This window comes from Echiichthys vipera (genome assembly GCF_963691815.1).
Source record: "Echiichthys vipera genome assembly, chromosome: 13".
In the NCBI taxonomy this organism is placed as follows: Eukaryota; Metazoa; Chordata; class Actinopteri; order Perciformes; family Trachinidae; genus Echiichthys; species Echiichthys vipera.
Window position 1 is genome coordinate 28,959,147 of NC_139838.1, and position 24,589 is coordinate 28,983,735.

The 24,589-nt window shown below is 47.9% G+C and overlaps 2 protein-coding genes across 2 annotated transcripts; both read right to left on the minus strand.

The window, feature by feature from the left end:
* Positions 1 to 261: 261 nt before the first annotated feature.
* On the minus strand, positions 262 to 10,465 carry LOC310955704 (E3 ubiquitin-protein ligase RING2-A-like). Its single transcript, XM_083925691.1, is given in 9 exon segments — positions 262 to 2,558; positions 4,044 to 4,139; positions 4,142 to 4,189; positions 4,191 to 4,308; positions 5,809 to 6,129; positions 6,963 to 7,178; positions 7,355 to 7,515; positions 8,106 to 8,207; positions 10,178 to 10,465. Coding segments are annotated over 8 exon segments (1,257 nt in total). The 5' UTR covers positions 8,184 to 8,207; positions 10,178 to 10,465; the 3' UTR covers positions 262 to 2,339.
* Positions 10,466 to 14,724: 4,259 nt separating this feature from the next.
* LOC310955693 (uncharacterized protein) lies at positions 14,725 to 23,986 on the minus strand. Its single transcript, XM_083925671.1, has 3 exons — positions 23,931 to 23,986; positions 21,280 to 21,373; positions 14,725 to 21,189 (listed from the first exon to the last, which is right to left on the minus strand). The coding sequence occupies exons 2-3, from the start codon at positions 21,368 to 21,370 to the stop codon at positions 15,302 to 15,304; spliced, it is 5,979 nt and encodes a 1,992-aa protein (XP_083781797.1). The 5' UTR covers positions 21,371 to 21,373; positions 23,931 to 23,986; the 3' UTR covers positions 14,725 to 15,301.
* Positions 23,987 to 24,589: the final 603 nt, after the last annotated feature.

Genomic DNA, 24,589 nt, shown 5'->3' on the forward strand with positions numbered 1-24,589 from the left:
GGAGGCCTCGGGGAAGACCCAGGACCAGGTGGAGAGATTAGATCTCCACACTGGCCTGGGAACGCCTCAGGATCCCCCAGTTAGAGCTGGTTAATGTGGCCCGGGAAAGGGAAGTTTGGGGTCCCCTGCTAAAGCTGCTGCCCCCGAGACCTGATCCAGGATCAGAGGCTGAAGATGAGATGTACACACTTTCCCTCAGGAGCAACAGACCCAGATGAGATCAGCAGAACACACAAAAACCAAACACACACCCTGTTTAAAGTTCTTGTCACCAAATGTAGTTGTTGTTGTTTATTGTGCTGCGTCGCCAACAGAGTTGTTACACACCAGAGGAAAAGGAAAAGCTGCGTTCTTAAATATACAAACTGAGGTAAGCTCGGAAAAAGTTTTACGGCTGCAGGAAATCTAAAGTGCGTAAAGACAGAACTGAACCGGTCCAGAACCGACAGAGCTCGGGCCGGTTTCATGCAAACTCAGAACCAGAGGAACCAGGACGAGGTTAAAGGTTAAAGGTGGAAACTTGGGATCATCGTAGTGAAACAGCAGGAAAAGAAGTCCCAGGTGCAGCCGGTCACTCTGTCCTACCCCAGTGCATGCTGGGACAGGCGTCAGCCCTTAAGAGGAGCGGTTCAAAGAGCGGACGGGTGCAGGAATGTGTGTGTGCACGTTACAGCCGTGCACGTCTTCATTAAAGCAGCTGTGACTCAGAAATGATCATAAATACGTGAATTCACCGGAAGAAACTCAGAACTACAGTTTTTCTTCCATTGTTCTAGTTTTTAAAAGCACAAACGGACTTTGATCGTTGACCCAAAGTCTTGAAACAAACGTTTTGGACCAAATAAAACCGTCAGATTCGGACGTTTACGGAGAAACGCACAAAAACGTCACGTTAGGAAAAAGAAAAACAACTTTTGCAACAGCGTTTGGTTGTTTGAATCTGATGTTTGTGATGTAATGCGTCACTTTCTGGCTTTCTGTCAGTTTAAGGAGAATAAATAAAGTTTATTTGAGTTTAAAAAACTTTGCTGTCGTCTTAAACGTAAAGGATTTGTGTCGTGATGTTTTCACACTGAGGGGAAACGGACGCTAACGCGGCCGAACACGAGGGTTTAAGGGTCTGAACTAAATATTAAATACATTATTATATCATTAAATTATTGTTATTTAATGCTGAACTGTCAAAGGTTTAATTAGGTGTGGAAATGATGTTAATTCACATATTTATAACTGTATTAATTTATTAACTTATATATACTTTAATTTATCCACAGCGGCTTTTGATGCATGAATCCTCAAAGCAGCTTCAGTCCAAAGCAACTGGACTTGGTTCTTTGTCAGGAAGACGTTTCACCTCTGATCCAAGAGGCTTCATCAGTTCATATACGCATCTGACCAGGACCAGGACCAGGACCAGGACCAGGACCATGACCAGAACCAGGACCAGGCTGGGACTGGACCAGGACCAGGTCCACGCTGGGACTGGACCAGGTCCAGGCTGGACCAGGACCATGACCAGAACCAGGACCAGGCTGGGACTGGACCAGGACCAGGTCCAGGCTGGGACTGGACCAGGACCATGACCAGGACCAGGCTGGGACTGGACCAGGACCAGCCTGGTCCTGGTCCTGGTCCTGGTCCTGGTCCTGGTCAGATGTGTACATGAACTGATGAAGCCTCTTGGATGAGAGGTGAAACGTCTTCCTGACAAAGAACCAAGTCCAGTTGCTTTGGACTGAAGTTGCTTTGAGGAGAACGACGACCTGGACACACGAGAACATTCACAGGCTTGATGGAGTTGACGCTGCGTCTAAAGTCACGCTGTAGATAAATTAAAGTATATTTACAAACTATAAAAAGGGAAATGTATGAAAAAGCACAAAAATTAATTCAAATGTGTAAATGTAAATATAAACATTAAGCGTATATTTACGGCCTCGTTTGATTTGTGATTTATGATTTTAAGGTGAGTTTGAAGCATTAAATACATAATTTATTCATTTTTAACACGTTAATTATGATTATTTCTACGTTTCAAACCCTCCGTGGCAGAAGCTTCGTGTTCAGGAGAAAACTTAAGAAAAAAAAGGATCACGCTGCAACAGTCGAGCCGTGAACGTCACAACTTAACGCTCAGCTGCCGGAAAAGAACACAGAGCAAAGACGGAGCTGTGGTTTAGTGGTTTGGGTGTTTTTTCCTGCTCCTCAGGTCAAAGTTCACACGTTTGAAACCGCGTCTTCATTTCAGAACCTCTGTAAAAAGATCTGACCTGAGAGCTGCCGGCAAACTGGGGCGTTACAGAACTTCCACCTGCAGGAGCAGACGTGCGCGCGGAGACTCAGCCGTCCCTCTGCGGAGGAGGAGGAGGAGGAGGAGGAGGAGGAAGAGGAGGAGACTTGTGTGGCGGCTGCTGTGGCGGTGGTTGCTGTGGCGGTTGCTGTGGCGACGGTTGCTGTGGCGGTTGCTCTTTGGTGGGAGCGTAGTAAAGCTCCAGGGGCTTTCGGACCTTCCAGTATTTCTCGTTGACCAACTCCAGAGTCAAAGAGCCGTTCAGCGTCTGAAGAGGAGGAAGGGGAGAAGTGGGCGTTAAAATCCAGAGCGCAGGTTTTAGAGGAAACACCTTTTCTGAAGGAGACGCACAGATTTTAAAACCTGCAGCTACAACAGAGAGAGGAGAAAATATTATTTCCTCTCCCCAGAAGCAAACATACGGACTACAACAGCAACTTTAAGCACCAGTGATGGACACATGCAGCAAAGGGCCGCAGGTTGGAGCGCGGGCGGCTGCGGCGGCAGGGCTTTTTAGCCTCGGTATGTGGGACGCCTGCTCCAACCACTGAGCCCCGACTTTCCGTCACTTTAAAGATCATTTTGTAGATAAATTGATAATGAAAAGAGCCGTGAGTTGCAGCCCAGGGGCCTCATTTATAAAGTCAGGTCAAGAGATCTTTTCTGTCCCCGTAGGGAAATCTGCAACAGTGCCTCACTGGATCAAAATAAGGAGTTAAAGTGACCACAGTGCTATTAAGTTAAACTCAGGTGCTAAGGGACGGCTCGGGTCAGACAGGACCAGGTGTCGTACACACAGAAGAGGGAACGCGCCACTTTCTGAGCAAACTTTGGGTTTTATAAAACGTAAAGTTGACGGGAGAACGTGCGGTTGTCCGCGCACACTCGGACCCAGGGGTAAGCAAACAAACGGGAGAACGTGCGGTTGTCCGCGCACACTCGGACCCAGGGGTAAGCAAACAAACGGGAGAACGTGCGGTTGTCCGCGCACACTCGGACCCAGGGGTAAGCAAACAAACGGGAGAACGTGCGGTTGTCCGCGCACACTCGACCCAGGGGTAAGCAAACAAACGGGAGAACGTGCGGTTGTCCGCGCACACTCGGACCCAGGGGTACGCAAACAAACGGGAGAACGTGCGGTTGTCCGCGCACACTCGGACCCAGGGGTAAGCAAACAAACGGGAGAACGTGCGGTTGTCCGCGCACACTCGGACCCAGGGGTAATCAAACAAACGGGAGAACGTGCGGTTGTCCGCGCACACTCGGACCCAGGGGTAAGCAAACAAACGGGAGAACGTGCGATTGTCCGCGCACACTCGGACCCAGGGGTAAGCAAACAAACGGGAGAACGTGCGATTGTCCGCGCACACTCGGACCCAGGGGTAAGCAAACAAACGTGAGAAATGGCGACACCAACAGGTGCTGTGTGGTACCTCGGCATCGGGGACCCTACGGTTCCCAGCAGAGTCACGTACGGACTGAGCTACTGCTGCGCCACATTAGAGTTGATTGTGATTGGACGTGTGTGTGTGTGTGTGTGTGTGTGCACTGTTTTTAGAAATCCCAATATTTTTAAGCGTATGCACGTTTTGTCCGTACGCCGCCTCTGAAGTGGACGAACCGTTTTAGAAACGAGGCCCCAGATCAACGTTCAGCCTCACTTCTCTGCAAACAGGAACGTTTGATCGTGTCGCGTTAAAAAACGTCCCTGCAGCGACTCAGACGCGTTCAGTAAGAAGCTTAAAAGACTCACGGAGAACTGCCCTCCTCTCGTCAGGATGTAGATGGTGTACTGTTTCTCACTGATGGCGCTCAGACTCGAGCCGTCTCCGCTTCCTGCTGCTCCTCCAGCTCCTCCTCCTCCTCCTGCTGCTGCTTCCTCCCCTCCTCCTCCTCCTCCCTCCTCTCGTCCTCTGTCCTCCGTCTCCCCGTTGGTCTGTCTGTCCTCCAGAGCGATGCGCAGAGCCAGGTACTTGGACAGATGGTCCACTGTGGCGTTGGCGGTGGTCTTCACGTATCTGGGGAGGAAGAACATTGGGTAGGAGCTGAGGGGAAATAAAAGACACCGGTGATTTTAGGGCTGGAGTCATTCAGTCGGTCACAGCACTGATTTACTCTGCACCTGCTTTAAAGGAGTCGCTCATCAGGGGTTCACATCGATCGCACACTCAAACTAAGAACGACTGTGACGTGTCTGCAGATACGAGCCCAGACAGAGAGAAACAAATCTCTGATTAACACCTAATTCTCTGTAGAGAAACCCCTTTTTTTACAGAACCCGCAGGAGTTCAGGTTCAGGAGACGACCTTCACTTGTGGAGACGTCCGCGCAGTAACAGTTTTATAATTCAGCCTAAAATGTTCCTGCAGGACAGAGTTTGAGCGTCAGACACTGAATTTTCTGCATTTAAGTGGATTTTTATGCTTTAAATATGAAGTTCTGTTGTACGATAACTTTATTTTGAAAATCTCAGATTATTTCTTTTTTCTTCGAAGAGTGGCTCAAATACTCGTCGTAGTTGACGGACTCATCTCATCTCATCTTCAGCCTCTGGTCCAGGATCAGGTCTCAGGGGGCAGCAGCTCCAGCAGGGGACCCCAAACTTCCCTTTCCCGGGCCACATTAACTAGCTCTAAGGCACTCCCACTGTGCCTCCGTACTGTGCCAAACAGGTTTCACGGGTAAAGTCTGGTTCCTTTGACCAGTGTGAGTGCAACCGACCACGTCTAGGAGCGGCAAGCTTGCCGTCCACGGCCCGTTTGGGAGAGGTGGGCTTTAGTAAAGCACGTTTGCACATGTACGAGCACGAGCGTGCGCACGTGTACGAGCACGAGGCCTACGGCGGTTCTGAGGTCATTTCCTGTGCGCCTGTTGGGACGTAGAAAAAAGAAGGAGGGACCATGCGCGGACATTTCAAACAATGGCGGTGAAAGGTTCACGTTGGTGTGATGCGGAGGTGGAGTGTTTACTGCAGATTTGGTCGATGAAAAGATTCAAAAACAGTCGACAAGACGCACAAAAACTCCGAGGTCTACGGAAAGATCTGGAAACAAAGCCACGCATCGCCATGACGTCATCAATGCGTGTGACGTGTTACGGCGTGATGACGTATAGGCAGCAAGAAGCATTCTCCGAGGCCCAGGTAGTGTGAGTACAAACGGGCCTGGAGGGGGGGACAAGGACCCTAAAGCACGGGGCACGGGACGGAGGCACAGTGGGAGGGCGCTCAAACTGGGGGAGTTTCAACTCCTCTGGTTGCAGATCTTTGGTCTGAACCGGGCTTTAGACCGGTTTAACAGCGTTTTTGTCTGATTTCTTCAGATCATTGAAGGAGGATAAACGATCATGCTGGATTATCGTTTGGTCGTGTCTGTCGTAAACGCTGCAGTGGGTCAGGATCCGTTTAATCCATCGCATCATTCATGAGTTCCCATCAGCAGGTAGCTCAAGTTTTCCCTGATGGCCCTCTAAAGACCAGTCTGTGGTCTGACACGTTAACTCTACTGGACCAGTCTCACCTGGTCTGGTTGTAGTCCTCAGCTTGGACCAGCTCCGGGTGCGGTCTGAACACCAGCTCGATCTCCGAGCCCGGCCCCTCTTTGTGGCGCCTCAGCGGAGGGGTGGGGCTGCCGCTGTCCGCCTCGGGCAACGATCCGTCGTCTGATGCTCGCGGCCGCTTGCGGCTGGGCCCGGCCTCCGAGGGGGTCAGACCCGGGGGAAGGGGGGTGTGCGGGGGGGCCGAGTCGTGGGACAGGTGTGAGCGGGCGTCGCCGTTGTCCTCCCCGCCGCTGAAGGTGGTGTTGTCGCTCTCCTGGGTCGGCTTCTTCACGCGGTGGTTCCTGCAGGGCGGAGACAGAAACACACGTCTCAGATACGTCACAGCGTCTTCTCAGTGACGTCACCGCGTTCACACGTCTCAGACATGAACTCAGTCACGTCACCGCGTTCACACGTCTCAGATATGACCTCAGTGACGTCGCCGCGTTCACACGTCTCAGATATGACCTCAGTGACGTCGCCGCGTTCACGCGTCTCATATGAACTCAGTGACGTCACCGCGTTCACACGTCTCAGATATGAACTCAGTGATGTCACCGCGTTCACACGTCTCACATATGAACGTAGTGACGTCACCGCGTTCACGCGTCTCAGATATGAACGTAGTGACGTCACCGCGTTCACACGTCTCAGTTATGAACGTAGTGACGTCACCGCGTTCACACGTCTCAGGTATGAACTCAGTGACGTCACCGCGTTCACACGTCTCAGATATGAACTCAGTGACGTCACCGCGTTCACACGTCTCACATATGAACTCGGTGACGTCACCGCGTTCACACGTCTCAGATATGAACTCAGTGACGTCACCGCGTTCACACGTCACAGACATGAACTCAGTGACGTCACCGCGTTCACACGTCTCACACATGAACTCAGTGACGTCACCGCGTTCACACGTCTCAGATATGAACTCAGTGACGTCACCGCGTTCACACGTCTCAGACATGAACTTAGTGACGTTACAGCAATAACGTGTTTGAGACTAAAAGGTCAAATAAACAGCAGGTAAAAGAGCGATGGCTGACAAAAGTCCTGCTGTGACCGTGAGGTGACGACGTGCTCACAAGACGCCCCCCGGCGGTCTCCCCCTCTCCTCCCCCACCTCTCAGACCTGTAGCGGGCCTGCTGACGGAGCCCCTCCTCGATGCTGGAGCTCAGCGCCTCCTTGTTGTGCAGCCTGTTGAGTCGCTCCAGGACGCGGCGCTGGTGGGCCTCGTACTCGTCCCGGCTCGGGTAGATCTTGGAGATGAGCGCGTCGAAGTTGGAGTCCCGCCGCAGCGAGCGCCTGGAGACCAGCTTCTTCCTGCAGGTCGGACACTCTTTGTTCCTGGAGAGGGAGGAACTCAGGTCGTTGTTCTGGAAGATACTGATTCTTTTATTCTGCTGCTGTAAAATTAACGACCCCGCTGGGATCCGTTACGTCACGATGCAGGACGCAGAGGAAGGAGACAGTGTTGTGTGTGTGTGGATTCAGATGACGTGATCGGTCAGAACGGCGCTCACCCTGAACGCAGCGCGGTGACGATGCAGTCGGAGCAGAAGCGGTGCAGACACTCTTTGGTCGTCATGGTGTTCTTCAGCATATCCAGGCAGATGGGACACATCAGCTCGCTGTGCAGAGAGCGAGGAGACACCGCCACCTCCGTCCCGTCCATGATCGCCTCCTGGAGACACACAAACGCACTTTAAGTGGATTTCCGGCGCAAAATCATCCAAAATTTCCAGACTTCTCAGAGGGTTTTTCTGTCAACTTTAAACGTCTGAACACCAATTGTTAGATATGTGCTTATTATGTAAATAAATGGTTTTAAAATGTGTGTGCCGTTATGTTGTATTAACAGTGATTAAAGACATTTTTACGCACGTATTGTAGCTCAGATAAGTGAATTAACTCTGTTCAGTTCACAGCATTTTATTCAAGCTAAACGCGAAAAGAGTGAAATGAATAATAATAATAATAATAAGTGAAGCTGTAACTGTGACAGGAACAGTAGAGACGGACGATTCAGCAGAACCACAGAAGAAAACACGAGTCTGTGCTTCAGAGTAAACAGACTCTAAATAAATAATAATAATAATAATGAGAGTGGCCGTGACGGTAACCATGGTAACCCGACACCATTATCCAGCAGCTTGATTAGTTTCAGATCATCTCCAGGTCAGCTGTGTCACGTTGGTTCCAAACTGATCCAGACCTGGAAATTACACACATTAACACACACACACACACACACACACACACACACACTCTTACCTGAGGGCTCCTGTGAAGCTCGTACAGACTCAGCTCCCAGGTTTTACTGGGAGTCTGGATGTTTACTGGAGCTGCCATGACGACTGCTTTCCTCGATCCACACTGGGCCGAGAGACAGGAAACACACACACACACACACACACACACACACACACACACACACACACACACACACACACACACACACACACACACACACACACACACACACACACACACACACACACACACACACACACACACACACACACACACACACACACACACACACACACACACACACACACACAAAGTTATTTCTATATAAGGTGAGATATTCCTTTATTAGTCCCACAAAGGGGAAATGTCCTCATAACAGCAGCAAAGTGGAAGCAAACAGAAGAAGAAGCATCAATAAGAGACAATAAATAAGTTGTTGCACAGAAATAATAAAGTAAATATTAGAGTTTCACACTGAGATTAAACTGGACCTGAGCGAAGTATTTCACAGTGTGACGTGAACCCAGGTGGAGAACATTACAGTGCAGTTATGTCAGTTTGGTGTGTGTGTGTTTGTGTGTTTGTGTGTGTGTGTGTGTGTGTGTGTGTGTGTGTGTGTGTGTGTTTGTGTGCATGTGTGTGTGTGTGTGTGTGTGTGTGTGTGTGTGTGTGTGTGTGTGTGTGTGTGTGTGTGTGTGTGTGTGTGTGTGTGTGTGTGTGTTACTACATCAGTGTGAGAGATGCCTCTGGAGCATTTTCAGGATTTTCCAGCTGTGGAAATCTACACAGTCTGTTCAGTATAGTGATTTATTTATTATTTGACTTGTTCTTCACATTAAATGAATTGTTATTGTGCTTTAAACATCGGTGTCATTCATGGGGGGATATAATCTAAACCACCCAGTGTGAAATCAGAATTAATGATAATTAATGTTCTGTTTTTATAAACGCTCCTCTGCGTCCTCTCCTCTTTCTGACAATAAATCAAATCCAAAGAATTTCTCATGAGGATCAACATGGACCCCCCCCCCCCCCCCTCAATGTTAAACTAAAGTTACGCCCTTGACTTTAAACAAGGAAATAACAAAGACACAGTTCAAAGGAAACAATCACTTCCTCACACTGCTCAGACAGCGGAGCAGCTTCTCCAGGAGGCTGCTGCAGCTTCGCTGTCGTAGCAACAGATACAGGAAATCTTTCCATCACTGTTTATAATAATAATAATAATAATAATAATAATAATAACTCTCTCACCTCTGCCTGACAGAGAACTCTGCTCTCTCTACTGTTTTTTTTTGTATATATTATTATTGTTTATTGTTTATAGCACACTGTGCGCTGTATACATACATCTCATCTCATCTTCAGCCTCTGATCCTGGATCTGGTCACGGGCGCAGCAACTCCAGCAGGGGACCCCAAACTTCCCTTTCCCGGGCCACATTAACCAGCTCTAACTGGGGGATCCTGAGGCGTTCCCAGGCCAGTGTGGAGATCTAATCTCTCCACCTGGTCCTGGGTCTTCCCCGAGGCCTCCTCCCAGCTGGACGTGCCTGGAACACCTCCCTAGGGAGGCGCCCAGGGTTCATCCTTACCAGATGATCCTGAACCACCTCAACTGGCTCCTTTCAACGCAAAGGAGCAGCGGCTCTATTTGATTCTATGTATGTTCTGTACAAAGTGTTTATTTGCTGCTGTTACTAAATCATTTCCCAGTCCGGGATCATTAAAGTAAATCTACTTCCTGTCTGTAAAGAGATTTGAGCTCAGAGCTGCAACGATTAGTCGACTCATACATCGACCGAAATAAAAACACCAACTACTTTAATCACCTGTTCATCTCCTAAAGTCATTCTTCATGAAAACAAACGTGAGAAAACGCTGTTTTCAGTTTCTTAAATATGCAGATTTTCTTTGCTCTGGTTTACATCATTTATGTTTTTGTCAATTTCCAAACACTTTTCACCAAATCTCACAAAAGAAACCATAAAAAAAAAAAAAAATTAAAGTGTTTTTAAGGATTTCCTGAGTTTCAGAAGTCGTGTTTGTGTTTAACTGCTTTAAATTCACTGATAGAGAAAAAGAAAAACTCACCTGATGATGAAGTGACGGGCGGCTGACCCGAGGAGACCCCCGACACACACACACACACACACACACACACACACAGAGACACACACACACACAAACACACACACACACGCCCCGATACACGGCTCTAAACACACACTCCGCTCATTATCCTGTGACACAGTCGACGGGAGGTTCCGTTAGTCGCGGTTGAGTCTGTTGAAAAGAGAAAAGAGGAGAAAAAGACGAAGAACGCAGCATTTTTCAGCCTCGGCAGCGGCAGCTAGCTAACGTTAGCGGCGGCCATCTTGCTTCTTCTTCTTCTTCTTCTTCCTCTCCCCGGAACAACTTGCGCTCTGCCCGGTCATTCGGAGGGCGCATCGCCCCTTCCACAGCGGTGGTGACACCCAGCGGCCGGGTGTGGGTACTACAACAGAAAAAAGAAAATAAATCATATAAAAACATAATAAATATATCCTCAAAGCAATTTCAGTCAAAAAAAAAAGGACAGAACACCACACACCCACAGAAGCAACCTGGTTTATGCTGTCCAATGCAACGAGGAATGCAAAGATCTTTACATTGGAGAAACAAAACAACCACCACTGCATAAACGCACGGCCCGACACAGGAGAGCTAACTCCTCAGGCCTGGACTCTGCTGCCCACTCACACCTCAAGGAGAAAGCCCACTCCTTTGAGGACAACAATGTCCACATCCTGGACAGAGAGGACAGATGGTTTGAAAGAGGAGGAAAAGAAGCATCTATGTAAAAGTAGAGAAACCATCGTTAACCAGAGGAGAAGGTCTGAGACTCCACTTATCTCCAATTTACAATGCTGCCCTTTCATCCCTTCATTCAACAATCCAACCTCAAAGAACAACTGTTCACACACGTCCTCCTGTGACCCCAACGACTGTCGTTAAGACTCAATAGAGCACTAACCAAGTCCAGACCTACTTCCACCAACGACTGGACCAGGACCAGGACCAGGACCAGCCTGGTCCAGTCCCAGCCTGGACCTGGTCCTGGTCCTGGTCCAGTCCCAGCCTGGTCAGATGCATACATGAACTGATGAAGCCTCTTGGATTCAAGATTCAAGATTCAAGAAGCTTTATTTATCCCGAGGGAAATTATTGTGCAACAGTTTCGATACAAAGGCGGAAAAGGATCAGAGTAACAATAAGCATAAACATAAATCAAATCAAATCAAAATAAAGCAAACGTCAGATAAATCAAGCAATGAACCAAGTGTGACAGAGTGCAACAGACGTCGTGGTTAAGCGTAGGTATATACAATATACAACAATACGCAGCGTGCAGTTTAGCAGCAGATTGAAATAAAATAAGTACAAACTAGATAAGTGAGAAGGAGCGATAAGTTATAAGTGTTAAAAATGTTAAAAATGTAGCAGCATGTCCTACAGAACTAAGTGACAGTATGGAACAGTGGAGTGTAGCAGCATGTCCTACAGCACAGTAAGTGTATCAGCAGATAGTTACAGTAAACCATTAATAAATAAATAAAGTGATGTAGTGGTGATATAAAGTGACAGTGTTGTATAGCAGCATTACTTACTGAAGTAAGTGACAGTAAAATGAGGATGAGAGGTGAAACGTCTTCCTGACAAAGAACCAAGTCCAGTTGTTTTTTGACTGAAATTGCTTTGAGGAGAACGACGACATGGACACATGAGAACATTCACAGGTTTATTGCACATAATAAATATATTTTCTTTAAATACATAATAATAATTTAAATATAATGCTATGTAAAAATAATTTCATTTAATAATCTGTTTATATTAAAAGAGAAAATTACAGCAGGGAAATTAAATAAATCCTATGAAAAACATAATAAATGTATTTTCTTTAAGTAAATAATAATAAATACAATAAAATATAATGTAAAAATAATTTCATTTAATTAAATTTGATAATAAAATAATTTTCTGTTAAAATTAGTAGATTAAAAAGTAAAAAATTACGCAATATATATATTTTCTTTAAACAAATAATAAATAAAATATAATATAATTTAAGAATAATTTAATTTATTTAAATATAAAAACAATTTTCTGTTTGTATTAAAACAGAAAATTACAGCAGAAAAATTGAATAAATAATATAAAAACATAATAAATATTTTTTCTTTAAATACATAATAATAAATAAAACATAATATAATGTGAAAATGAGATGTTATTGTCTTATAAACAACAACATGATGTTTGGAGACAGTTTTCTGCAGAAGGACGACAAATAAAAGGAAAACTAACTCCACAGAAATCTAATCACAACTATTCTGATCATCTGAGAATCAGAAAAGGGGATTTTCATGCAAAAATGTCACTAAATGTTGTTTTTTCAGTCTCAAATATGCAGATCTGCTCTTCTCTGTGTTATATCACATATAACATTATCATATAACAGAACATTTAAGCACTTTATGAAAAATCAAAGCACTTTTCAAACCTTGAACACTAAAATTTAATCGACCCTATTAGGGTGCACTCCCACTGTTCCTCCGTACCGTGCCCAAACAAGTTTTACGGCTAAAGTCTGGTTCCTTTGACCAGTGTGAGTGCAACCGTACCGCGTCTAGGAGCGGTCCACGGCCCGTTTGGGAGAGGTGGGCTTTTGTAAAGCACGTTTGCACGTGTACGAGCTTGAGTGTGTGCATCGCCATGACGTCATCAATGCGTGTGACGTGTTACGGCGTGATGACGTATAGGCAGCAAGAAGCATTCTCCGAGGCCCAGGTAGTGTGAGTACAAACGGGCCTGGAGGGGGGGACAAGGACCCTAAAGCACGGGGCACGGGACGGAGGCACAGTGGGAGGGCGCCCTGAATGCGCCCTAGCTGAGAGCTGATTGGTCGGCTGCTGATGCTTTTAAAGAAGATGATTCACTCGTTAACATCGACAGTGACTCCGTCGGTGTCTTTGTGTTTCCAGTGTTGACGTTATCGTCTCTTTGTCTCTAAAATATGTTGCATGTAAAAACTCGCCTCGCTCTCTAACCGCCCTCCATTATTCTCCAAACCAGAGGAACATCTTAGACGACAGCTGCACTTCTGTCGACAGCTTCTGAAGTCGTGTCATTTCCTCTCTCAGGTTTCAGGGCGTGTGGCGGCGGCGGCGGCGGTTAGGAAGTATATTTGGAACCAACTCATTTCTTGTTGTTTCTTTTACAACATGTTGTGGCAGCGGGCGCCACGCCTCCCAGTGTGAGCTGGGCCTGGCAGTGCTCCTTTAACCGCCTCACAGGAATGTGTCCGACTCCGGGCGCCAAAACACCCCAGAGGAGCTGCAGGGCCGGGCCTCTGGAAGATGTTCAGGGGGGGCTTAATAAACAAAATAGATCAATATATGAGTTTAAGTTGGCTGATTATAGCTACAACTGTGTGAAGTTTGACTGTGTGTTGTAAAATGCATCAAGTGTCAACACAAGCAGTTTTCCCACATTTAGTGTTGGCAGGCAGGACCTTAGGGCGCACTCCCACTGTGCCTCCGTACCGAGCCCCAGGACGTGTCACGGCTAAAGTCTGGTTCCTTTGACCAGTTTGAGTGCAACCGTACCGCGTCTAGGAGCGGCACGCTTGCCGTCCACGGCCCGTTTGGGAGAGGTGGGCTTTAGTAAAGCACGTTTGCACATGTACGAGCGTGCACACGTGTACGAGCACGAGGCCTACGGCGGTTCTGAGGTCATTTCCTGTGCGCCTGTTGGGACGTAGAAAAAAGAAGGAGGGACCATGCGCGGACATTTCAAACAATGGCGGTGAAAGGTTCACGTTGGTGCCTTAAAGTGTAATCCTGGCACAAAATCACCCCATGGTCTTTTTCTGCACTTACATTCATCATATAATCCATGGAGACATTTTTTTTTCTGTATAGTTTTTGACGCGTTGGGAGTGAGACTGTGTTGGTATAAACTATTAACTGAGGAATCCAGGAGAGATGCTAACAGCCGGACGTGGCTAACAGTGGTTAGCTCGGGGCAGCACGGTGAAGGCATTCAAAGGTCTTTTTTAACCACTAATGCTGCTGAAAATAACAGCAAACCTCTGCAGCAGCATGAGAAGAGTCCCTACACACACAACAAAGCACCAATGGGCTCCTTAATCCACTGTAATGGACTTTACTATGAGAGGAGCTGGTAGAGGGGCCAGTAGGTAAGTCTTTAAAACACTCTTTAATAAACTCTGGCTTCACTAACTACGCTGTTGCTGCTTTGTTGTGTGTGTAGGGACTCTTCTCATGCTGCTGCAGAGGTCTGCTGTTATTTTCAGCAGCATTAGTGGTTAAAAAAGACCTTTGAATGCCTTCACCGTACTGCCCCGAGCTAATCACTGTTAGCCACGTCCGGCTGTTAGCCACTCTCTGATGAGTGTAAGTGCTGAAAAAGACCCTGGGATGATTTTACGCTGGAATTACACTTTGATAAATCTCCTGTAATCAAACAGACGTTCAACTGTAACACATATTTTAACCTCTCTGCACTGGAGCCCTATATAACAATAACAATAACCCTCCATAACACATCAGGAATGAAACACCAGGAGGCAAAACGACAGTTAGCATGAATTTATTGATTAAGAATCAAGAATATTCTTTCATAAATTAGATTAAAGCTGTTTTTCACACAAACGCTCACAAATAAAACAACAATAATTACAATAAAACATGGAATAAACTATTTACAGGACTGCGTATGAGCACATTTCCTTCAGTATGGAGAAACTCTTTTAAATGATGAACACACACACACACACACACACACACACACACACACACACACACACACACATACGCGCGCACACACACACACACACACATCCTAAGCAATGACAACTTCACCTGAAATAAATCCAGAGATCATTTTCCGTTGTTTGCTCGACGCATTCACACACACACACACACACACACACACACACAAGCGCACACACACAAACACACGCACACACACACACACACACACCCACACACGCACACAATAAATAGGATAATAAATAGAATAATTCACATCTATTTAAAAGATGTGAGAGCAATTATTCAAATTTGGACCCTTTCCCCGTTATTGAGACACACGTGATAAACTGGATTATTAAAATAACACATTTAGATACGAACGCATCTTTGGCGTTCTCTAAAGAAGCGCGGCGGCGACGACTGCCACCGTGACAGAAACCACACTGATGTAATGGTTGATGGCTGCTGCGGTTACTGTGTTGCTTCCTGATCCGCCGCTGCCTCCGCCCCCTGCCGGCGTCGTCGCTGATCCCGTCCCTGCGTTGCCGGACACCGCAGCACTCGCTGCAGACGCCGCCGCGGTCGCCGTCGCCGCCGCCGCCGCCGATGACGACGCGATCACTCCCGCCAAGGCGTCTGCGTTCTCTGCTGTCGCCGCCGCTGCCGTATCCACTGCTGTTCCTGCCGCGGTTGCCGCCGCGTGCGCCGTCTGTGCCACGGATTGCACTTGCTGTATCGACGCTTGCTGCTCTGCCGTCAAACCGGCGGCGGATGATATTCCCCCTAAGTCGCTCGCTGCTTCTGCCGTTTCTGCTGCCACTGTTTTGATAGCTTCGGAAGTTTTCGAAAGCGTTGCCGCCGTGACGTCTGAAGACGCCGCCTCGGCTGCCGCGTCTGCCCCTGTTTTCGCCGCTGCTGCTAATTTCTGCGCGACCACCGCTACTTGTGCGGATTCCGGCGACGTCGCTCCAGTTACCGCTGCCAGGGATGCTGCGTCCGCCGCTTCGGCTGCTATTCTCGCCTTTTCCGCCGCCTCCTCCACCGGTATTTTCCCGTCTGCGAGTAACGTGGCGGCCTTTGCTGCTTCTTCCGCGGCCTTTGCTGCATTTTCTGCTGCTGCTTGTGCTTCCGGTCCGCCGGCCTGCGAGGCGGCCGACGCTGCTGCTGCTGCTGCCGCTGCCGCCGCTGCTGTCGACCCTACCACTGCTGCTTTCTTTGCTTCAGCGGTGACCGGTGGGGCACCTGTATTACCATGTGACGCCGTTGTTGCCGGTGCACCTGTGGCTGTCCCGGAAGACTCCGGCAGGAGTCCGTTTAATGCATTCGTTGCTGCCGTCGCCGCTCTTGCTGCTGATTCTGCCGTTGATGTCATAATTGCGGTGTTGTTTGATGCTGCAGCTTGTGCCGTTGTTGCTGCCGTGATTGCCGTCGCCCCCGCCATATCCGCCACTTGTTTGGCTATGGGTATTGCTGAACGCGCTTCCTCCGTCAACTGTGCTTCTGCTGGGATTTCTGATAATGTCTTTAATGCTCCTTCGGCTGCTTTCTCCACTGTGTTTGCAGCGTCTGCGGTGGCTGCGAGGGTTTCTGGTGTTGCTCCTTCTGAAGTTGCCTTTGTTGCTGCGTCTGCGGCACTTCTCGCTGCCTCTGCTGCTTTTCTTGATGCCTCTGCTATTTCTGTTGAGTCTAATGTGGGTTGCAACGCCGCTAGTTCTGCTGCTCCCGCAACTGCTTCTGCTGATTCTGCTGCTTTTGTGGCTGCTTCCACCGCCAGTGCTGGTGCTATGTCTCCGGATGCTAGGAGTGTGGCAGCTCTGGCCGCTGCTTGTGCATCTTTTACCGCCTCTTCTATTTCTTTGGGTGACACTCCGGCGGCTGCCGCTGTTGAGGCTGCTACTGCTGTCGCTGCCGCCACTGCTGCTGTCGATGCTGACACTGCAGCAATTTGTTCGTCGGTCGTTGGTGGTGGTGTTTTACCAGTTGGTCGCACCGTGGCTGCACGTGGGAGTGCAGCTTCTGCAGCTCTCGCCGTTGCGGCCGCGGCTCTTGCTGCTGCCTTTGCTGCTTTTTCCATTCGTGCTGCAATTTCCTCTGTTGTTGCTATTCCAGTTGCTGCTGATGCTGTCAATGCTGTTGATTCTGCCATTACTGCCACTGCTTGTGCTGTTGATATTGATATTTCTGCCGGCCCACTGGCGGACGATAATTCTGATTTTAATATTTCTGTTGCCTCTATCGATTTCTCAGCCACTGTTTTGACGGCCTCTGCAGCCTGTGCGATTGCTGTTGGTTCACCCGAGACCGCCATTGTTGCTGCTGTTGCTGCTACTTCAGACGCCTGTGCTGCTATGGATGATGCATTTGCTAGTCGTGCAACTGCTGCTCGTTGTGATACTGGTGCGGTTGTTGCTTCTTGTTCTGCTGCTGCTGCTGCAGCTTTGGCGGCTTTGGCAGCCTCTGTTGCGGCCTTTGCTGCTACAGCTGGTGGTGCTTCTCCGGCTGCCACTAATGTAGCAGCTCTGGCTGCCTCCATTGCAGCGTCAATTGCTTTTTCTGCCGCTGGAGATGTTGTTGCGCCAGCGGCAGTCGAGGCAGCTCCTGCTGCTGCTCCTGCTGTAGCAGCGGCAGCAGCTGCTGCTGAAGCTGTTGCTGCAGTGGCTGCTTGTAGTGATCTTAATGAACCTCTGGCAGCAGCTGCAACTGCCTTTGCTTTTTCAGCTGCTTCTGCTGCCTTTTCAGCTGCTGTTTCATCAGTTGGTGCATTTGCAGCAGCTGCGGCTTTTTCTACTGTTGCAATTGATTGTTGTAATATTGGTGACTCTGCTCCTGTTTGGTCGTTGGCTGCTGTTAGAGCTGCTTTTAGTGCTTCTAGAGCTTTTGCTGCATCTGCTGCTGCCTCTGTTGCTGCGACTTTAGCTTCCTCTGCAGTTTCTTTGGTTGTTGCAGATGCAGCCTTTTCTGCTGCCTGTGCTGCTTCATCTGCTGCGGCTGAAGCAGCAGTGGATGCTTCTGCAATTTTCTCTGCTACTTCTGCCGTTATTGCTGGTGAGTCTTTAATAGCTTCTTCTGCTGCAATTAATGCTTTTTTGGCTTCTTCTGTGGCTTGTTTTGCTAGCACTGCTGCTGCTGTTGGTGATAGTTGTCCATTCATTGCTGCTGCAGAAGCCGTGGCTGCTTTTTCTGCAGCCACAGCAGCATCTTCTGCAGCTGCAGCTGCTGCTACAGCGTTGGGTCCAGTCGTATCTGCTGCTGCTGCTGCTGCTGTTGCTGAAGCTGCTGCTGCTATCGCTGCTGCTGTCGCTGCTGCCTTTGCACTTGCTGCTGCTGCTGCAGCTTCTGCTGTTGGAGTCGGTTGAGGTGTTAATGCAATGGACGCTGCAGCAGCAGCTGCAACTGCCTTTGCTGTTTGTGCTGCTTCTGCTGCCTTTTCAGCTGCTGTTTTCTCAGTTGGTGCATTTGCAGCAGCAACTGCGGATTCTGTTGCTGAAATGGAGAGTTGTGTTATTGGTGACTCTGCTCCTGTTTGGTCGTTAGCTGCTGTTAGAGCTGCTTTTAGTGCTTCTAGAGCTTTTGCTGCATCTGCTGCTGCCTCTGTTGCTGCGACTTTGGCTTCCTCTGCAGTTTCTTTGGTTGTTGCAGATGCAGCCTTTTCTGCTGCCTGTGCTGCTTCATCTGCTGCAGCTGAAGCATTTGAGGATGCCTCTGCAATTTTCTCTGCTACTTCTGCCGTTATTGCTGGTGAGTCTTTAATAGCTTCTTCTGCTGCACTCAATGCTTTTTTGGCTTCTTCTGTTGCTTGCTTTGCTAGTACTGCTGCTGCTGATGGTGATAGTTGTCCATTCATTGCTGCTGCGGAAGCCATTGCTGCATTTTCTGCAGCCAAAGCAGCATCTTCTGCAGCTGCAGCTGCTGCTACAGCGTTGGGTCCAGTCGTATCTGCTGCTGCTTTTGCTGCTGTTGCTGCAGCTGCTGCTGCTATCGCGGCTGCTGTTGCTGCTGCCTTCGCACTTGCTGCTGCAGCAGTGTCTGCTGGTGATGGTGCCGTTGTTGTTCCAGCCACTGTAGTTGTTTGAGGTGTTGCTGCAGCAACGGCCGCTGCAGCAGCAGCTGCAACTGCCCTTGCTTTTTCAGCTGCTTCTGCTGCCTTTTCAGCTGCTGTTTTCTCAGTTGGTGCATTTGCAGCAGCAACTGCGGATTCTGTTGCAGCAATTGATTGTTGTATTATTGGTGACTCTGCTCCTGTTTGCTCGTTAGCTGCTGTTAGAGCTGCTTTTAGTGCTTCTAGAGCTTTTGCTGCATCCACTGCTGCCTCTGTTGCTGCGACTTTAGCTTCCTCTGCAGTTTCTTTGGTTGTTGCAGATGCAGCCTTTTCTGCTGCCTGTGCTGCTTCATCTGCTGCAGCTGAAGCGTTTGAGGATGCTTCTGCAATTTTCTCTGCTACTTCTGCCGTTATTGCTGGTGAGTCTTTAATAGCTTCTTCTGCTGCACTCAATGCCTCTTTGGCTTCTTCTGTCGCTGTTTTTGCAAACTCTGCTGCTGCTGATGGTGATAGTAGTCCTTGTAATGCCAGTGAAGAAACTATTGCTGCTTTTTCTGCAGCCACAGCAGCATCTTCTGCAGCTGCAGCTGCTGCTACAGCGTTGGGTCCAGTCGTATTTGCTGCTGCTGTCGCTGATGTTGCTGCAGCTGCTGCTGCTATCGCTGCTGCTGTTGCTGCTGCCTTCGCACTTGCTGCTGCTGCTATGTCTGCTGGGGATGGCGCTGTTGTTGTTGTTGCGGCCACTGTAGTTGTTTGAGGTGTTGCTGCAGCAACGGCCGCTGCAGCAGCAGCTGCAACTGCCTTTGCTGTTTGCGCTGCTTCTGCTGCCTTTTCAGCTGCTGTTTTCTCAGTTGGTGCATTTGCAGCAGCAACTGCGGATTCTGTTGCTGAAATGGAGAGTTGTGTTATTGGTGACTCTGCTCCTGTTTGGTCGTTGGCTGCTGTTAGAGCTGCTTTTAGTGCTTCTAGAGCTTTTGCTGCATCTGCTGCTGCCTCTGTTGCTGCGACTTTAGCTTCCTCTGCAGTTTCTTTGGTTGTTGCAGATGCAGCCTTTTCTGCTGCCTGTGCTGCTTCATCTGCTGCAGCTGAAGCATTTGAGGATGCTTCTGCAATTTTCTCTGCTACTTCTGCCGTTATTGCTGGTGAGTCTTTAATAGCTTCTTCTACTGCACTCAATGCTTTTTTGGCTTCTTCTGTGGCTTGCTTTGCTAGTACTGCTGCTGCTGATGGTGATAGTTGTCCATTCATTGCTGCTGCGGAAGCCATTGCTGCATTTTCTGCAGCCACAGCAGCATCTTCTGCAGCTGCAGCTGCTGCTACAGCGTTGGGTCCGGTCGTATCTGCTGCTGCTTTTGCTGCTGTTGCTGCAGCTGCTGCTGCTATCGCGGCTGCTGTTGCTGCTGCCTTCGCACTTGCTGCTGCTGCGGTGTCTGCTGGTGATGGTGCTGTTGTTGTTCCAGCCACTGTAGTTGTTTGAGGTGTTGCTGCAGCAACGGCCGCTGCAGCAGCAGCTGCAACTGCCCTTGCTTTTTCAGCTGCTTCTGCTGCCTTTTCAGCTGCTGTTTTCTCAGTTGGTGCATTTGCAGCAGCAACTGCGGATTCTGTTGCAGCAATTGATTGTTGTATTATTGGTGACTCTGCTCCTGTTTGCTCGTTAGCTGCTGTTAGAGCTGCTTTTAGTGCTTCTAGAGCTTTTGCTGCATCCACTGCTGCCTCTGTTGCTGCGACTTTAGCTTCCTCTGCAGTTTCTTTGGTTGTTGCAGATGCAGCCTTTTCTGCTGCCTGTGCTGCTTGATCTGCTGCAGCTGAAGCATTTGAGGATGCTTCTGCAATTTTCTCTGCTACTTCTGCCGTTATTGCTGGTGAGTCTTTAATAGCTGCTTCTGCTGCACTCAATGCCTCTTTGGCTTCTTCTGTTGCTGTTTTTGCAAACTCTGCTGCTGCTGTTGGTGATAGTAGTCCTTGTAATGCCAGTGAAGAAACTATTGCTGCTTTTTCTGCAGCCACAGCAGCATCTTCTGCAGCTGCAGCTGCTGCTACAGCGTTGGGTCCAGTCGTATTTGCTGCTGCTGTTGCTGCTGTTGCTGCAGCTGCTGCTGCTATCGCTGCTGCAGTTGCTGCTGCCTTCGCACTTGCTGCTGCTGCAGTGTTTGCCGGTGTTGTTGGTGTGGTATTTGGGGCCATCGTGGATGTTCTTCTGGGACACTTCTCTCGCAGGCTTCCTTCAGCAGGCTGGGTGGATGCTGCTGTTTCAAAGTAAGAGTTTGGTCAGTCAGTCACATGTCGTCGCATTTAGTTCTGGTTTCCAATTTAAACATATGACTGTTATTACTCACCAATAAGTATGAAGATGACGACCAAGGTCTTGATGCTCATTGTGATTTTTTTCTCTTCTAGGCTTTCTCTTCCAAAATGACACACGATCATCTTCTGCAAGAAAATGAAAAATAGATTAGATTTTTGGTCCCTGTACAAAGTGATCACATGATGTTTCCCCTCTTTGTCCTTTAATATAATAAACTGATCCCTTTGCTTTGCAGGTGGAGATAAAAGTGATTTTCCAAATTGTTTGGTTGAGCAGCTGTGGTTTCGTTGGTGCTGGTGGAGGGGGGGAATAGTTCAGACTGTCATCATTCACTCAACGTGTAAATAAAGACAGAATGCAATGATGTGAAAATCTCTGTAAGCGTTCGGGAACTGAGGAGTCCAATTGATGTCATTTTGAAAGTGCAATGTTTTCCCATTCTTGCTTGATGGACAGGTGGAGGCCAGTTTATCACATGGACTCAAACCCAAACCATGCACAATCTCCACCAAACTTCCACCGTGTCTTTGACAAACTGGTACAAGAACCCTAAACACAATCCCTAACCCAACCCTAACCATTACCTTTTGTTGCCCAACCCTAACCATCACCCTTTGTTGCCCAACCCTAACCATCACCCTTTGTTGCCCAACCCTAACCATCACCCTTTGTTGCCCAACCCTAACCATCACCCTTTGTTGCCCAACCCTAACTATTACCCTTTGTTGTCTAAACTTAACCGTTACAGTCACCTACCACCTGACGTCAACTCTTCATGGCGTTAAATGGTAATAGTTCATAAGATATCGTGCAAATAGTTGTACATAAGTTTTCAGAAGATATCATAAGAACCCCACTGATGAAAATACATTGAATAGTAAATGAAGCAACAACTACAGAGACTAATGACAATGACTTCATATGACATCAGTGCCATAACAGCAGCAGCTCAAATACAAAATACATCAAACACAAACAGCCAAACTCATCGACCCTGAGTGACCAAGGGGGGACACGACACAACTGCCCTACACACCGAAAACGTCCACTACAGGCCAAAGGGATGGAAAACAAAGATCTGACATCTTTCACTTCCTTCTGATCCGATAAACATTCAAACAAAAGGAAAGAACAGTGCGACGGGAGCAGCTCTTATGTTGCATTTAGGATTCGGAGGGCGACCAAGAAAGGGACCAAAGTGATGCCTTCAATCTTTGTCGTTCATCTCTTAATACACTGCAAATCAGAAAAGGCTGGAGCCAACAAATGTTTGGTAACTTAAACATGACAATAATCAATCTGTCAGCACAGGGGAATCGTCTTCACAGCTTCACCTTTGAACAACACACAACAGACATCCACAAACAAGGACACCAGAGACTGTCAGCGGTGCCAAAACGTGCCCCTCACATACTACTACTGCACACCAGCATTGCTCCCCCCACTCTACTGTTCTGTTCCACATGCTTCTTTAATATGCTCACTGTAAAAAATCACAATAGACTCCCTCAGATAACTACGGAGCCCCCCAAGGGACGTTGGATATAAAAGAAAAGCATGCATGGCCACGCAGTACCTACCTAACGGCCAATTCACCTTCAGTAGTGGGCTGGTTATCCGTATGGATCAATGATGCTGATTATTACTCACAAATAAAGGTAATTATAGTCCGTCTTAGGATGTCAGCGACAGGTGCGCATGTATGCCGTTTTCGAGACACTTTCTGACCAGAGATCCGTGCTTACGGCCACGGTACCATCACTGCAGCAGTTGGACATTACAAACCGGTCCTGTATCAGCAGATTAGCTGTCATCATTGAGTGAGCAGCATTCATCCCTTCAGTGTGTTGATGATGCTTTACCACCTATACTAAAATCATCACTGTCTCCAGGTCCTTCCAGCTGCTGAATGATTAAATCTATGAGTTCCCGGACATCTGCGTACTCCTTGCGTTTAAGTCCGTGCAGCTGAATTAAGTGTCTCTTAAGAATTACTCCAAGCCGAACCGCAAGTGACTCAAGTATGTCTTTGTAATTCATTCCTACATTAAAATAAAATGAAATGAATCCAGACTTGTCCATGTTGGAAATGACCTGCCTGAGCATTAACTATCACATTCATTCGTTAAATCCAATGTCACCAGGGGGCTCCGTAGAAAACCAAGACTACCACCAAAATAACAGGTCTGCAGACCCCGAATCTACGGGACACCGTACGTATCACTCATCCAGTGACCCTGGACGTTACTCACCCACTCAACCACTTCTTCTCACCCGGACCCTTGGGTGGGTAGAGTACTCTAACGTGCATCAAAGCCTGTTTTAGAAGAAGCCTAATCCCCTCAAACATCCAAATAATCAACCAAATGAAAGCTCACAGATAAACGTGTGCAACAACGTACGTCTGGAAAACGTATGAAAGAGCAGGAAAGGGAAATGGACCCAAGGGAAATACAGATTTGTGCTAAAAAAGTTAAAAAATCAAATTTAATGTGGTTTTTCAAGGATCCATTCACAACTTGGTTCATCACAAAAGCCCGTGATCGTCTCTTCTCTAGCTTAATTAATCAACAACGTATAAAAACTCAATGAAATAAAAAAAAAAAACATCATTTACGAATCATAAAAACAGCAAATTTAATCAGGCAGAGACTCCAAAGTGGTTTTAAATCCTCGACTTACTTTGAACGTCGAAGTGCAGTCAAACAAAAAGAAATGATCCAGTCTCGGCGCCTCACTCCCTGGGTTTGTCTTCGCCCTCCGTCCTCTGGTCTTTTTATAACGTGGGACGAACAACAAAATATGACAATCGCTCATTAATAATAATAATAACCATGACGGTGGATCTGGAGCCTTTCCACATTAAGGTGGGGGCCACAGTCCTTCTTCACATCACAGCAATTAATTGGATGCTGATGCTGAATAACATGACGTGGGACCTGCCAGGTGACATTTTTAATGGCATTCAAACAGTGCAACCAATAATTAAAGGCATTGTTCACTTCAACTGCTACTTTGAGCGTCACGGTGTTAGTACGATACTTGGGTTCTGAGGACAGGGATAGGTTTTCTTCTGACATGTGTGTGTGTGTGTGTGTGTGTGTGTGTGTGTGTGTTTCAAGGGTGTGTAGAGGTTTGAATAATGGCTCAACACATCATTTAAAGTAAAAATATCTCCCATGCCTTTTTTATCAATTTCTTATCATGTTAAAACTTGTTTCATGAGCTGTTTTTGGAGTCGGACCCGGCTCTGTTTGAGTCCTTCTTCACGGACATTTTCAACCTCGCTTTGGAGAAAAGTGCCGTGGGAAAAAGTGATTTTCCATGCGTCACCCTTCACC